Here is a 16,646-nt window from a genome sequence, read left to right as displayed (position 1 = left end):
TGGTATATATGTGTGGATTAGTATATGTGTGGATTGGTGTATGTGTGTGGATTGGTATGTGTGTGGATTGGTGTATATGTGTGGATTGGTATATACGTGTGGATTGGTGTATACGTGTGGATTGGTAAGTGTGTGAGAGTGATGGGTGTTATGCTGTACCATTTCCAATGTCTTTTTCATGCTCTAAAAGTACATCATAACTCCCATCACTCTATACTGTTCCATACAGTGGCAGAGCTGGGAGGCAGAGGCCTTGCACCCTCACCGCAGGACTCCTGAAAGGTAAGTGAACTTCAAAGAGGGAAAGGGTAGATAGTTAGGAGGGGGTAGATAGGGAGAAGGGAGTGAGACAGGGGAAAGGGGGTAGATCTGCGAGTACATCCTGGAATCTGGGTATGCATGGGCATGATAGGAATGTGATTGCTGTTAATCATATATATATATATATATATATATATATATATATATATATATATAATATTGTTATTTAATTGTTTTGTCCTATTTTGGTGTGTTACTTACTTTAAATAAAAGTGTTAGATTTCTTTATGGTGTGGGGGGGTCATATTCGGTTTTGGCCAGGTAAATGCTGCACTTTTGGTTTCAGTCCAGAATTCGTTTCGGTGCATCCCTACTACTAAGCCAGACAATGAAGTGGTAGGCCTACACCACATCGATGTTTGGCGTAGTATATAGTGATTGGGGTTTTGTTACAAGTTTTGTTACAAGTTTTTATTCCTTTCTTTTTTTGGGATGGGGGGGCGCCAGAGGAGTAGTCCGCACAGGGCGCCAGAACACCTAAGGCCGGCTCTGGGGGTGGATGACCTGTGTGTAATGGGGTTACTGGGGTAATAGGGGTGGATGACCTGTGCGTAATGGGGTCACTGGGTATACTGGGGTAATAGGGGTGGATGACCTGTGCGTAATGGGGTCACTGGTTATACTGGGGTAACGGGTGGATGACCTGTGCGTAATGGGGTCACTGGGTATACTGGGGTAACAGGGGTGGATGACCTGTGCGTAATGGGGTCACTGGGTATACTGGGGTAATAGGGGTGGATGACCTGTGTGCGTAATGGGGTCACTGGGTATACTGGGGTAATAGGGGTGGATGACCTGTGCGTAATGGGGTCACTGGGTATACTGGGGTAACAGGGGTGGATGACCTGTGCGTAATGGGGTCACTGGGTATACTGGGGTAATAGGGGTGGATGACCTGTGTGCGTAATGGGGTCACTGGGTATACTGGGGTAATAGGGGTGGATGACCTGTGCGTAATGGGGTCACTGGGTATACTGGGGTAACAGGGGTGGATGACCTGTGCGTAATGGGGTCACTGGGTATACTGGGGTAATAGGGGTGAATGACCTGTGCGTAATGGGGTCACTGGGTATACTGGGGTAATAGGGGTGGATGACCTGTGCGTAATGGGGTCACTGGGTATACTGGGGTAATAGGGGTGGATGACCTGTGCGTAATGGGGTCACTGGGTATACTGGGGTAGTAGGGGTGGATGACCAGTGCCTAATGGGGTCGCTGGGTATACTGGGGTAATAGGGGTGAATGACCTGTGCGTTATGGGGTCACTGGGTATACTGGGGTAATAGGGGTGGATGACCTGTGCGTACTGGGGTCACTGGGTATACTGGGGTAATAGGGGTGGATGACCTGTGCGTAATGGGGTCACTGGGTATACTGGGGTAATAGGGGTGGATGACCAGTGCGTACTGGGGTCACTGGGTATACTGGGGTAATAGGGGTGGATGACCTGTGCGTACTGGGGTCACTGGGTATACTGGGGTAATAGGGGTGGATGACCTGTGCGTAATGGGGTCACTGGGTATACTGGGGTAATAGGGGTGGATGACCAGTGCGTACTGGGGTCACTGGGTATACTGGGGTAATAGGGGTGGATGACCTGTGCGTACTGGGGTCACTGGGTATACTGGGGTAATAGGTGTACACGCCGGGGCATTTCTACACACAGGGCACGGGGCATATTTTATTATCCTTTCTACTACTTTTTTTTTAGTTCTGTCGCTGATCAGTTGAAGCGGGGAGAGACCGTCCAGGCAGAGGCGTTTGACAGCGTCACTATTTACTTCAGTGACATCGTGGGTTTCACCTCAATGTCTGCAGAGAGCACCCCAATGCAGGTACCCCAAAACTCTTCTGCACCCCAATGCAGGTACCCCAAAACTCTGCTGCACCCCAATACAGGTACCCCAAAACTCTGCTGCACCCCAATGCAGGTACCCCAACACTCCGCAGCACCCCAGTGCAGGTACCCCAAAACTCTGCCGCACCCCAATGCAGGTACCCCAACACTCCGCCGCACCCCAGTGCAGGTACCCCAAAACTCCGCTGCACCCCAATGCAGGTACCCCAACACTCCGCTGCACCCCAATGCAGGTACCCCAACACTCTGCAAAGCCTCTCACAGACCCGGCGCGCTCTGCAGAGCCTCTCACAGACCCGGCGCGCTCTGCTGAGTTCTCGCCGTCTGGAGACGATGCCTAGCGGCGTCTCAGCGTTTACAGCTCATCCAATTTCCATAGAAAGCCAAAGGTAAAGGATAAACACCGGTCTCAAAATAAATCAATAAATAAGTGATAGATGGATATATTCACTCCTCTCAGTGCTCAGCATCAGATACAGCGGGTACAGGCGCGCATGCACATGGGGGAAAAAATAAAAAGCAATAGTGTGATAACGTAAGAAAAATAATATAATGTAAATGTGATGTGGATGCGCTCACAAACACAGCTGCCATAAGAGGCTCTTCAGAATAAAAAGCTCTGAAATGGAATAAAATAGAAAGGACCAAAGGTGCGGAATCTCCCGGCAGTCAGCGTCGCGGAAATAACCGGCGCTCCAACTCGAAAAAGTCCGGGGGTAGAGGGGGAAAAATCCCAAAACTGCTCCTATCAGCTGGTTCTATACATTCCATACGCGGACCACGCGCTATCAGTGAACAGAATCTCTGACGCTCTAACGCGCTCTGACGCGCTCTCTCTCTAACGCGCTCTGACGCGCTCTCTCTCTCTGTCTCTCTCAGGTGGTGACGCTGCTCAACGACCTGTATACCTGCTTCGACGCCATCATAGATAACTTCGATGTCTACAAGGTAAGAGACAGACTGAGCCGAGTTTACTTTACACAGATTGCATGCCAGGGTGTACCGCAGGGCCCTGTATAATGTATAGATAAATCAGTGACCGGCCCCTGTATAATGTATAGATAAATCAGTGACCGGCCCCTGTATAATGTATAGATAAATCAGTGACCAGCCCCCTGTATAATGTATAGATAAATCAGTGACCGGCCCCCTGTATAATGTATAGATAAATCAGTGACCGGCCCCCCTGTATAATGTATAGATAAATCAGTGACCGGCCCCTGTATAATGTATAGATAAATCAGTGACCGGCCCCTGTATAATGTATAGATAAATCAGTGACCGGCCCCCTGTATAATGTATAGATAAATCAGTGACCGGCCCCCTGTATAATGTATAGATAAATCAGTGACCGGCCCCCCTGTATAATGTATAGATAAATCAGTGACCGGCCCCCTGTACAATGTATAGATAAATCAGTGACCGACCCCCTGTATAATGTATAGATAAATCAGTGACCGGCCCCCTGTATAATGTATAGATAAATCAGTGACCGGCCCCCTGTATAATGTATAGATAAATCAGTGACCGGCCCCTGTATAATGTATAGATAAATCCGTGACCGCCCCCCCTGTATAATGTATAGATAAATCAGTGACTGGCCCCCTGTATAATGTATAGATAAATCAGTGACCGGTCCCCTGTATAATGTATAGATAAATCAGTGACTGGCTCCTGTATAATGTATAGATAAATCAGTGACCGGCCCCCTGTATAATGTATAGATAAATCAGTGACCGGCCCCCTGTATAATGTATAGATAAATCAGTGACCGGCCCCCCTGTATAATGTATAGATAAATCAGTGACCGGCCCCCTGTATAATGTATAGATAAATCAGTGACTGGCCCCCTGTATAATGTATAGATAAATCAGTGACCGGTCCCCTGTATAATGTATAGATAAATCAGTGACCGGCCCCTGTATAATGTATAGAAAAATCAGTGACCGGCCCCCTGTATAATGTATAGATAAATCAGTGACCGGCCCCCTGTATAATGTATAGATAAATCAGTGACCGGCCCCCCTGTATAATGTATAGATAAATCAGTGACCGGCCCCCTGTACAATGTATAGATAAATCAGTGACCGGCCCCCTGTATAATGTATAGATAAATCAGTGACCGGCCCCTGTATAATGTATAGATAAATCAGTGACCGGCCCCTGTATAATGTATAGATAAATCAGTGACCGGCCCCCTGTATAATGTATAGATAAATCAGTGACCGGCCCCCTGTATAATGTATAGATAAATCAGTGACCGGCCTCCTGTATAATGTATAGATAAATCAGTGACCGGCCCCCTGTATAATGTATAGATAAATCAGCGAGCCGGCCCCCTGTATAATGTATAGATAAATCAGTGACCGGCCCCCTGTATAATGTATAGATAAATCAGCGAGCCGCCCCCTGTATAATGTATAGATCAGTGACTGGCCCCTGTATAATGTATAGATAAATCAGTGACCGGCCCCTGTATAATGTATAGATAAATCAGTGACCGGCCCCTGTATAATCTATAGATAAATCAGCGAGCCGGCCCCCTGTATAATGTATAGATAAATCAGTGAGCCGGCCCCCTGTATAATGTATAGATAAATCAGTGACCGGCCCCCCTGTATAATGTATAGATAAATCAGTGACCGGCCCCTGTATAATGTATAGATAAATCAGCGACCGGCCCCTGTATAATGTATAGATAAATCAGTGACCGGCCTCCTGTATAATGTATAGATAAATCAGTGACCGGCCTCCTGTATAATGTATAGATAAATCAGTGACCGGCCCCCTGTATAATGTATAGATAAATCAGTGACCGGCCCCCTGTATAATGTATAGTTATTTCAGTGACCGGCCCCTGTATAATGTATAGATAAATCAGTGACCAGCCCCCTGTATAATGTATAGATAAATCAGTGACCGGCCCCCTGTATAATGTATAGATAAATCAGTGACCGGCCCCCCTGTATAATGTATAGATAAATCAGTGACCGGCCCCTGTATAATGTATAGATAAATCAGTGACCGGCCCCTGTATAATGTATAGATAAATCAGTGACCGGCCCCCTGTATAATGTATAGATAAATCAGTGACCGGCCCCCTGTATAATGTATAGATAAATCAGTGACCGGCCCCCCTGTATAATGTATAGATAAATCAGTGACCGGCCCCCTGTACAATGTATAGATAAATCAGTGACCGACCCCCTGTATAATGTATAGATAAATCAGTGACCGGCCCCCTGTATAATGTATAGATAAATCAGTGACCGGCCCCCTGTATAATGTATAGATAAATCAGTGACCGGCCCCTGTATAATGTATAGATAAATCCGTGACCGCCCCCCCTGTATAATGTATAGATAAATCAGTGACTGGCCCCCTGTATAATGTATAGATAAATCAGTGACCGGTCCCCTGTATAATGTATAGATAAATCAGTGACTGGCTCCTGTATAATGTATAGATAAATCAGTGACCGGCCCCCTGTATAATGTATAGATAAATCAGTGACCGGCCCCCTGTATAATGTATAGATAAATCAGTGACCGGCCCCCCTGTATAATGTATAGATAAATCAGTGACCGGCCCCCTGTATAATGTATAGATAAATCAGTGACTGGCCCCCTGTATAATGTATAGATAAATCAGTGACCGGTCCCCTGTATAATGTATAGATAAATCAGTGACCAGCCCCTGTATAATGTATAGAAAAATCAGTGACCGGCCCCCTGTATAATGTATAGATAAATCAGTGACCGGCCCCCTGTATAATGTATAGATAAATCAGTGACCGGCCCCCCTGTATAATGTATAGATAAATCAGTGACCGGCCCCCTGTACAATGTATAGATAAATCAGTGACCGGCCCCCTGTATAATGTATAGATAAATCAGTGACCGGCCCCTGTATAATGTATAGATAAATCAGTGACCGGCCCCTGTATAATGTATAGATAAATCAGTGACCGGCCCCCTGTATAATGTATAGATAAATCAGTGACCGGCCCCCTGTATAATGTATAGATAAATCAGTGACCGGCCTCCTGTATAATGTATAGATAAATCAGTGACCGGCCCCCTGTATAATGTATAGATAAATCAGCGAGCCGGCCCCCTGTATAATGTATAGATAAATCAGTGACCGGCCCCCTGTATAATGTATAGATAAATCAGCGAGCCGCCCCCTGTATAATGTATAGATCAGTGACTGGCCCCTGTATAATGTATAGATAAATCAGTGACCGGCCCCTGTATAATGTATAGATAAATCAGTGACCGGCCCCTGTATAATCTATAGATAAATCAGCGAGCCGGCCCCCTGTATAATGTATAGATAAATCAGTGAGCCGGCCCCCTGTATAATGTATAGATAAATCAGTGACCGGCCCCCCTGTATAATGTATAGATAAATCAGTGACCGGCCCCTGTATAATGTATAGATAAATCAGCGACCGGCCCCTGTATAATGTATAGATAAATCAGTGACCGGCCTCCTGTATAATGTATAGATAAATCAGTGACCGGCCTCCTGTATAATGTATAGATAAATCAGTGACCGGCCCCCTGTATAATGTATAGATAAATCAGTGACCGGCCCCCTGTATAATGTATAGTTATTTCAGTGACCGGCCCCTGTATAATGTATAGATAAATCAGTGACCGGCCCCTGTATAATGTATAGATAAATCAGCGACCGGCCCCTGTATAATGTATAGATAAATCCGTGACCGGCCTCCTGTATAATGTATAGATAAATCAGTGACCGGCCCCCTGTATAATGTATAGATAAATCAGTGACCGGCCCCCTGTATAATGTATAGATAAATCAGTGACCGGCCCCCTGTATAATGTATAGATAAATCAGTGACCGGCCCCCTGTATAATGTACAGGACCCTTGACGGGCTGACAGAGGAAGAGATTTGATATGAGGGCCCCTGTATAATGTATAATATATAATGTCTCGGGGGGGTCACGGGGTATTCTGCGCTCTGGGCATCTGTTTCATGTCACGTTAAGCTGTGTGTTTACATTGAGTCAGTTGCATGTTTCCGTGTCGTTGGCGTGACGGTTTGTATAGATTGAGACGTGACGGATATCATCACAAACACTTTAATGAGGTGAAGGTTAAACGTCTGCAACGAGCCGATACTCCACGTGTTTCACAGGGCACTAACCGCTAAATACCGGCCGCAGATACTCCACGCGTCTCATAGGGCACTAACCGCTAAATACCGACCGCAGATTCTCCACGCGTTTCACAGGGCACTAACCGCTAAATACCGACCGCAGATACTCCACGCGTCTCACAGGGCACTAACCGCTAAATACCGTCCTCAGATACTCCACGCGTCTCACAGGGCACTAACCGCTAAATACCGACCGCAGATACTCCACGCGTCTCACAGGGCACTAACCGCTAAATACCGACCGCAGATACTCCACGCGTCTCACAGGGCACTAACCGCTAAATACCGACCGCAGATACCCCACGCGTCTCACAGGGCACTAACCGCTAAATACCGACCGCAGATACCCCACGCGTCTCACAGGGCACTTACCGCTAAATACCGACCGCAGATACCCCACGCGTTTCACAGGGCACTAACCGCTAAATACCGTCCTCAGATACTCCACGCGTCTCACAGGGCACTAACCGCTAAATACCGACCGCAGATACTCCACGCGTCTCACAGGGCACTAACCGCTAAATACCGACCGCAGATACTCCACGCGTCTCACAGGGCACTAACCGCTAAATACCGACCGCAGATACTCCACGTGTTTCACAGGGCACTAACCGCTAAATACCGACCGCAGATACCCCACGCGTCTCACAGGGCACTTACCGCTAAATACCGACCGCAGATACCCCACGCGTTTCACAGGGCACTAACCGCTAAATACCGACCGCAGATACCCCACGCGTCTCACAGGGCACTTACCGCTAAATACCGACCGCAGATACCCCACGCGTTTCACAGGGCACTAACCGCTAAATACCGTCCTCAGATACTCCACGCGTCTCACAGGGCACTAACCGCTAAATACCGACCTCAGATACTCCACGCGTCTCACAGGGCACTAACCGCTAAATACCGACCGCAGATACTCCACGCGTCTCACAGGGCACTAACCGCTAAATACCGACCGCAGATACTCCACGCGTCTCACAGGGCACTAACCGCTAAATACCGACCGCAGATACTCCACGTGTTTCACAGGGCACTAACCGCTAAATACCGGCCGCAGATACTCCACGCGTCTCACAGGGCACTAACCGCTAAATACCGACCGCAGATACTCCACGCGTTTCACAGGGCACTAACCGCTAAATACCGACCGCAGATACTCCACGCGTCTCACAGGGCACTAACCGCTAAATACCGACCGCAGATACTCCACGCGTTTCACAGGGCACTAACCGCTAAATACCAACCGCAGATACTCCACGCGTTTCACAGGGCACTAACCGCTAAATACCGACCGCAGATACTCCACGCGTTTCACAGGGCACTAACCGCTAAATACCGACCGCAGATACTCCACGCGTCTCACAGGGCACTAACCGCTAAATACCGACCGCAGATACTCCACGCGTCTCACAGGGCACTAACCGCTAAATACCGACCGCAGATACTCCACGCGTCTCACAGGGCACTAACCGCTAAATACCGACCGCAGATACTCCACGCGTCTCACAGGGCACTAACCGCTAAATACCGACCGCAGATACTCCACGCGTCTCACAGGGCACTAACCGCTAAATACCGACCGCAGATTCTCCACGCGTTTCACAGGGCACTAACCGCTAAATACCGACCGCAGATACCCCACGCATTTCACAGGGCACTAACCGCTTAATACCGACCGCAGATACTCCACGCGTTTCAAAGGGCACTAACCGCTAAATACCCACCGCAGATACTCCACGCGTCTCACAGGGCACTAACCGCTAAATACCGACCGCAGATTCTCCACGCGTTTCACAGGGCACTAACCGCTAAATACCGACCGCAGATACCCCACGCGTTTCACAGGACACTAACCGCTAAATACTGACCGCAGATTCTCCACGCGTTTCACAGGGCACTAACCGCTAAATACCGACCGCAGATTCTCCACGCGTTTCACAAGGCACTAACCGCTAAATACCGACCTCAGACCGCGTTTCATTGTGAAGTTCCTCCACCGCGGCCTCTGTACTATGGGGGGGTCATGTGATAGACGTTTTGTGGCCCCTGCCGGCAGACTTGGTGATCTGGCCCCTTATGGGTGCCTGCACCGCCCGCTTCAGTGCACGTCTCTGGCCGAGCACACAGTACCCGACGCTGCGGCTGACGGCGCTCCCGTGTTCTCCGGCAGGTGGAAACCATCGGAGACGCCTACATGGTGGTGTCCGGGCTGCCGGTGCGGAACGGGAAGCTTCATGCGCGGGAGGTCGGCAGGATGGCGCTGGCGCTGCTGGAAGCCGTGAAAACCTTCAAAATCCGACATCGACCCAACACTCAGCTGAGGCTGCGCATCGGCATTCATACAGGTAACACGTATGTGTCACGCGGGGAACAGGTGAGGGGGGTGGGGTGGGAGTATGAGAGAGGGGTGGGTAGGGTGAGTGCCCAATAGATGAGTTAAGGTGAGTGGCCGAGGGAGCGCGTGGAGAGGGTTAGAGAGATGAGTTAGGGGATGAGCTGGTGAGTGGGCGAGGGAGCGCTTGGAGAGGGTATGAGAGATGAGTTAGGGGATGAGCTGCTGAGTGGTGAGTGGGCGAGGGAGCGCGTGGAGAGGGTTAGAGAGATGAGTTAGAGGATGAGCTGCTGAGTGGTGAGTGGCTGAGGGAGCGCGTGGAGAGGGTTAGAGAGATGAGTTAGAGGATGAGCTGCTGAGTGGTGAGTGGCTGAGGGAGCGCGTGGAGAGGGTTAGAGAGATGTGTGGTCGAGAGACAAGTGGCAAAGGGTGAATAGAGCCAGTGTTCCCAAGGACGGATCCCTGTATCCACTACTCCGCATTGATGCTCGGAGGATTAGCAGGATTTGTCTGTCTCTTCCTAATTTGGGGAGCGCCGCGGATATTCGAAGCTCTCTGATGCCATCATTCCTCATTTAACCCTTTAACACCCCGACCCGCATGACATCGGCGAGAGCTGCTCCATTTTTCCTCCTTTTTAGGAAAAGCCCGCTCCTGCTGAGCGCTGGATTCCGTCTCCCTCGAGTCCCCGACACAAACTCCTTAAGAGGGGAGAGAGCAGGCCAGGGGTCTGCCATTTCTCATAAAATGAAGGACCACATCGACTAAATGGGGAGTCCTACAGGGAAGCGATAAAACGTTTGGGCTGGATGGGAGGATGGGGTTAGCGCGGAGGGAGGGGATGGGGTTAGCGGGGAGGGGAGGATGGGGTTAGCGGGGAGGGGAGGATGGGGTTAGCAGGGAGGGGGACGTGGGGGTTAGCAGGGAGGATGGGGTTAGCGGGGAGGGGATGGGGTTAGCGGGGAGGGAGGGGATGGGGTTAGTGGGGAGGGAGGGGATGGGGTTAGCGGGGGAAGGGGGGGATGGGGTAAGGGGGGGGATGGGGTTAGCAGGGGAAGGGGGGATGGGGTTAGCAGGGACGGGGGGTTATTGAGGTGGGAGGGGATGAGTGGGTTGTACAGAGGACAGAGGTGACCCGTTGCCAGTGATGCGCACTCAGTAGCGTAAGCTGCTCGGGGGAAGTACCCCCCAGGCACGCGTTGGCCCCTTTTTGCGGGCCCCTGACTCTCCCGTGTGTTTCAGGGCCGGTGTGCGCGGGGGTCGTGGGACTGAAGATGCCGCGTTACTGTCTGTTCGGGGACACGGTGAACACAGCCTCGCGAATGGAGTCCAACGGAGAAGGTGATTGGTGGAGATTCTGGGCGGGGAGAGTGTGGGGATCCTCGCGGCCCCCAGACTGCGGGTCCACGGCCCCCAGATACTCAGCTTGGCTAGAGACGGTCCCTGCGCTGACTGTCCAAAGGGCCGCGTTCTTAAAAGATTTTTGTGAATTTGTCCTTTTTTGTTGGGGGGTAAAAGACAAATTTGGTGCAGAACCCCAATAAGAGCCCATTCTGTACAACACGGGGGGGGGGCGATATGTGGGGGGCGTGGGGCACTGGGGGCGATGCGCGGGGGGGCTGAGGGCACATCCCTAAACCTGAATTTTACTCCATAGGAGTATTTCCCCCAAATGAGACAGACCAGGTATTGAGAGACCTTCAGGAAACCCCTGGGGAGTAACCCTAGTCATTAATATACCCTTCACCCTTTAACTATGCCCCTGGCATTATCTGCCCCTGGACTCTGCACAGAAACTCAGACACAGTATATCTATAAACTCCATTGTCACATTAAACAGGAGGCAGTTATATAATCTGGAGCCCCCCCCTGGGGTGATATAATCTGCAGTCCCCCCCCGGGGTGATATAATCTGCAGTCCTACCCCCACGGGGTGATGTAATCTGCAGTCCTCCCCCCGGGGTGATATAATCTGCAGTCCTACCCCCGGGGTGATATAATCTGCAGTCCTCCCCTCTCGGGGTGATATAATCTGCAGTCCTACCCCCCCCCGGGGTGATATAATCTGCAGTCCTCCCCTCCCGGGGTGATATAATCTGCAGTCCTACCCCCCCGGGGTGATATAATCTGCAGTCCTACCCCCGGGGTGATATAATCTGCAGTCCTCCCCTCCCAGGGTGATATAATCTTCAAATCCCCCCCCCAGGTGTGATATAATCTGCAGTAACACCCCCCCCCGGGTGATATAATCTGCAGCCCCCCCCGGTGATATAATCCGTGGTCCTCCCCCCCCCGTGTGATATAATCTGCAGCCCCCCCCCGGTGTGATATAATCTGCAGTAACACCGCCCCCGGGTGATATAATCTGCAGTCCCCCCCCGGGTGATATAATCTTCAGTCCTACCCTCCCGTGTGATATAATCTGCAGCCCCCCCCCCCGGTGTGATATAATCTGCAGCCCCCCCCCCGGGTGATATAATCTGCAGTCCTAGCCCCCGGGGTGATATAATCTGCAGCCCTAGCCCCCGGGATAATATATAATCTGCAGTCCTACCCCCCGGGGTGATATAATCTGCAGCCCCCCCCCGGTATGATATAATCTGCAGTCCCCCCCCGATATGATATAATCTGCAGCCCTACCCCCCTGGGGTGATATAATCTGCAATGTCTTCCTCCAGCCCTCAGGATCCACATTTCGTCGGCCACTAAAGAGGTTCTGGACGAGTTTGGCTGCTTCCAGCTGGAGCTTCGCGGAGACATCGAGATGAAGGTAACGCTAGTATTACTGGATACCCCGGGAGGGGGTAACGCTAGTATTACAGGATACCCCGGGAGTGGGTAACGCTAGTATTACAGGATACCCCGGGAGTGGGTAGCGCTAGTATTACAGGATACCCCGGGAGGGGGTAACGCTAGTATTACAGGATACCCCGGGAGGGGGTAACGCTAGTATTACAGGATACCCCGGGAGGGGGTAGCGCTGGTATTACAGGATACCCCGGGAGGGGGTAGCGCTGGTATTACAGGATACCCCGGGAGGGGGTAACGCTAGCATTACAGGATACCCCGGGAGGGGGTAGCGCTGGTATTACAGGATACCCCGGGAGGGGTAACACTGGTATTACAGAATACCCCGGGAGGAGGTAACGCTAGTATTATAGGATACCCCGGGAGTGGGTAGCGCTGGTATTACAGAATACCCCGGGAGGGGGTAGCGCTGGTATTACAGGATACCCCGGGAGGGGGTAGCGCTGGTATTACAGGGTAGACACTCTATGACAGAGTAACCGCGGGTGACGTTCTCCTCCTTGGTGTCTCTCAGACTCGCTGCTCGTTGTCTTCCTTTTGCTGCCGGCAGCAGAAGTCTCTTTTTTGTTGTCGCTCTCTGTATGAACGGATCGTCTCTTTCCGGGTCGTTGCCGTCTCTCGCTGTCACTTTTCTGCTTCTGTCTTTTAGGGGAAAGGGAAGGTGAGGACCTTCTGGCTGCTTGGGGAACGTTCAGAGGATGACGTTATCTGAAGCACCTTCTCCCCGTCCTGCTCCAAATCACACCAGCCATAGCTGCTCAATAGACTGGCCTTGGTGGTGGGATCCAGACTCTTTAACAGCTGGTGGGATCCAGACCCCCCCTCCACAGCCAGCGGGATCCAGAACCCCCCACAGCCAGCAGGATCCAGACCCTTTAACAGCCGGCGGGATCCAGACCCCCCCACAGCCGGCGGGATCCAGACTCTTTAACAGCTGGTGGGATCCAGACCCCCCCTCCACAGCCAGCGGGATCCAGAACCCCCCACAGCCAGCAGGATCCAGACCCTTTAACAGCAGGCGGGATCCAGACCCCCCACAGCCGGCGGGATCCAGAACCCCCCACAGCCGGCGGGATCCAGACCCCCCCCACAGCCGGCGGGATCCAGACCCCCCAACAGCCGGCAGGATCCAGACCCCCCCCCCCACAGCCGGCGGGATCCAGAACCCCCCACAGCCGGCGGGATCCAGAACCCCCTACAGCCGGCGGGATCCAGACCCTTTAACAGCCGCGGGATCCAGAACCCCCCACAGCCAGCGTTCCTCCAGCTCATTCATTATGGATCCTTGCGTGGCTGGAGCTGAGGAGACCTCTCTCTCTCTCTCATCAGATCCCCATTACTGGGAACAAGTTGGGCATCGAACCCGCCACATTAATGCCCCAACTGGCCGGTCAAGACATCCCGCGCCCCAACGTGCCGTGAAAGCCCTCTGGCCGATCCAGTCACAGCGTCCACTACTTTGTAAGAGGGGGTCAGACCCCAGATATTTCATCCGGTACCAAAGAGAACAAAGCTCTGCGACCTGCGCGGAGCAGACGGAAGACGAGCGGCGCACCGCAGAGGCTCCCAGCGCAGTAGGATAAGCACGAGGCGCCATTTAGCCTGCAGGGTAGGGAGCTGTCTTGAGGAGTACACCGTGTACAATTACCCCAGCCATCTGCCGGTTACTGCCGGGCGCCCCGACCAAAGAAGCAGAGAACGTCACTCCAGCAAACCGCCACCACCACCCATCCATCCCTGTATGGACTCCACCACCACCATCCATCCCTGTACAGACTCTACCACCATCCATCCATCCCTGTACAGACAACTCCACCACCACCATCCATCCCTGTACAGACTCCACCACCATCCATCCCTGTACAGACTCCACCACCATCCATCCATCCCTGTACAGACTCCACCACCATCCATCCATCCCTGTACAGACTCCACCACCATCCATCCATCCCTGTACAGACAACTCCACCACCACCACCCATCCCTGTACAGACAACTCCACCACCATCCATCCCTGTACACACAACTCCACCACCATCCATCCATCCATCCATCCCTGTACAGACTCCACCACCACCATCCATCCATCCCTGTACAGACAACTCCACCACCACCATCCATCCTTGTACAGACTCCACCACCACCATCCATCCATCCCTGTACAGACTCCACCACCACCATCCATCCATCCATCCATCCCTGTACAGACTCCACCACCACCATCCATCCATCCCTGTACAGACAACTCCACCACCACCACCATCCATCCCTGTACAGACTCCACCACCACCATCCATCCATCCCTGTACAGACTCCACCACCACCATCCATCCCTGTACAGACTCCACCACCACCATCCATCCCTGTACAGACAACTCCACCACCATCCATCCCTGTACAGACAACTCCACCACCATCCATCCCTGTACAGACAACTCCACCACCACCACCATCCATCCCTGTACAGACTCCACCACCACCATCCATCCATCCCTGTACAGACAACTCCACCACCACCATCCATCCCTGTACAGACTCCACCACCACCATCCATCCCTGTACAGACAACTCCACCACCACCATCCATCCCTGTACAGACTCCACCACCATCCATTCCTGCACGGAGAACTCCGCTATCCGTCCAGCCTGTGCTATTCATGAAACATGCGTGTTCTATCCCATGTGTAGGCGGTGCCGGTATATAAGCAGCTTTGATGTATACGGCCCTGGGACCGGAGGCCAAGGATCTTGGTAAAAGTGACCGGAATCGGCCGACACTGCGGAATATAATGTATTTTTTTAATCAAACTCTGAGCCGGTGTTTTGTTTCCTTCTCCCCGAATCCGCCGCTCGTGTGCCCGGGGCCCCTGACCGGGAGCCGGCCCCGGGGTGGCTGCACTCGCTCTGATACCCAATGCGAGGGCCCCAGAGTGGCTGCATTCGCTCTGATACCCGATGTGAGGGCCCCGGAGTGGCTGCACTCGCTCTGATACCCGATGCGAGGGCCCCGGAGTGGCTGCACTCGCTCTGCTACCTGATGTGAGGGCCCCGGAGTGGCGGCACTCGCTCTGATGCCCGATGCGAGGGCCCCGGAGTAGCTGCACTCGCTCTGCTACCTGATGTGAGGGCCCCAGAGTGGCGGCACTCGCTCTGATGCCTGATGTGAGGGCCCCGGAGTCGCTGCACTCGCTCCCCGAATCCGCCGCTCGTGTGCCCGGGGCCCCTGACCGGGAGCCGGCCCCGGGGTGGCTGCACTCGCTCTGATACCCGATGTGAGGGCCCCGGAGTAGCTGCACTCGCTCTGATACCCGATGCGAGGGCCCCGGAGTGGCTGCACTCGCTCTGATGCCCGATGTGAGGGCCCTGGAGTAGCTGCACTCGCTCTGATACCTGATGTGAGGGCCCCGGAGTAGCTGCACTCGCTCTGCTACCTGATGTGAGGGCCCCAGAGTGGCGGCACTCGCTCTGATGCCTGATGTGAGGGCCCCGGAGTCGCTGCACTCGCTCCCCGAATCCGCCGCTCGTGTGCCCAGGGCCCCTGACCGGGAGCCGGCCCCGGGGTGGCTGCACTCGCTCTGATACCCGATGTGAGGGCCCCGGAGTGGCTGCACTCGCTCTGATACCCGATGTGAGGGCCCCGGAGTAGCTGCACTCGCTCTGATACCCGATGCGAGGGCCCCGGAGTGGCTGCACTCGCTCTGATACCTGATGTGAGGGCCCCGGAGTCGCTGCACTCGCTCTGATACCCGACGTGAGGGTCGCGGCACTCGCTCTGAGACCTGATGTGAAGGCCCCGGAGTGGCTGCACTCGCTATGATACTCGACGTGAGGGCCCTGGGGTCGCTGCACTCGCTCTGATACCCGATGCGAGGGCCCCAGAGTCGCTGCACTCGCTCTGATACCCGGCGTGAGGGCCCCGGAGTGGCTGCACTCACTCGTCATGCTAAGACGAGTGCCGTGGGGGTCATGCTAAGACGAGTGCCGTGGGGGTCATGCTAAGGCAAGTGCCGTGGGGGTCATGCTAAGGCAAGTGCCGTGGGGGTCATGCTAAGGTGAGTGCCGTGGGGATCATGCTAAGGCGAGTGCCGTGGGGGTCATGCTAAGACGAGTGCCGTGGGGGTCATGCTAAGAC

At 52.9% G+C, this 16,646-nt stretch overlaps 1 protein-coding gene across 2 annotated transcripts in view; it reads left to right on the top strand.

The window, feature by feature from the left end:
* Positions 1–13,596, top strand: part of NPR2 (natriuretic peptide receptor 2) — a 59,490-nt gene extending 45,894 nt beyond the window's left edge. Inside the window, exons 17-23 of one of the 2 annotated variants that reach the window (XR_008345702.1) lie at positions 2,033–2,156; positions 3,059–3,127; positions 9,545–9,719; positions 10,949–11,047; positions 12,385–12,476; positions 13,164–13,318; positions 13,533–13,596. Coding sequence is in view for 1 of the 2 variants with exons in the window: in XM_053448849.1 (XP_053304824.1) it covers positions 2,033–2,156; positions 3,059–3,127; positions 9,545–9,719; positions 10,949–11,047; positions 12,385–12,476; positions 13,164–13,226 (622 nt within the window). In the remaining variant the exon portion in view is untranslated. Of the gene's footprint in view, positions 1–2,032; positions 2,157–3,058; positions 3,128–9,544; positions 9,720–10,948; positions 11,048–12,384; positions 12,477–13,163; positions 13,401–13,532 lie in introns of those variants that run through there. The other variant, XM_053448849.1, reaches the window with a different exon arrangement.
* Positions 13,597–16,646: the final 3,050 nt, after the last annotated feature.

The sequence above is a fragment of the Spea bombifrons genome, chromosome 1, assembly GCF_027358695.1.
Source record: "Spea bombifrons isolate aSpeBom1 chromosome 1, aSpeBom1.2.pri, whole genome shotgun sequence".
Taxonomy (NCBI): Eukaryota; Metazoa; Chordata; class Amphibia; order Anura; family Pelobatidae; genus Spea; species Spea bombifrons.
The sequence above is the reverse complement of the archived record's forward strand: the minus strand, read 5'-3'. Positions and strand labels throughout refer to the sequence as shown.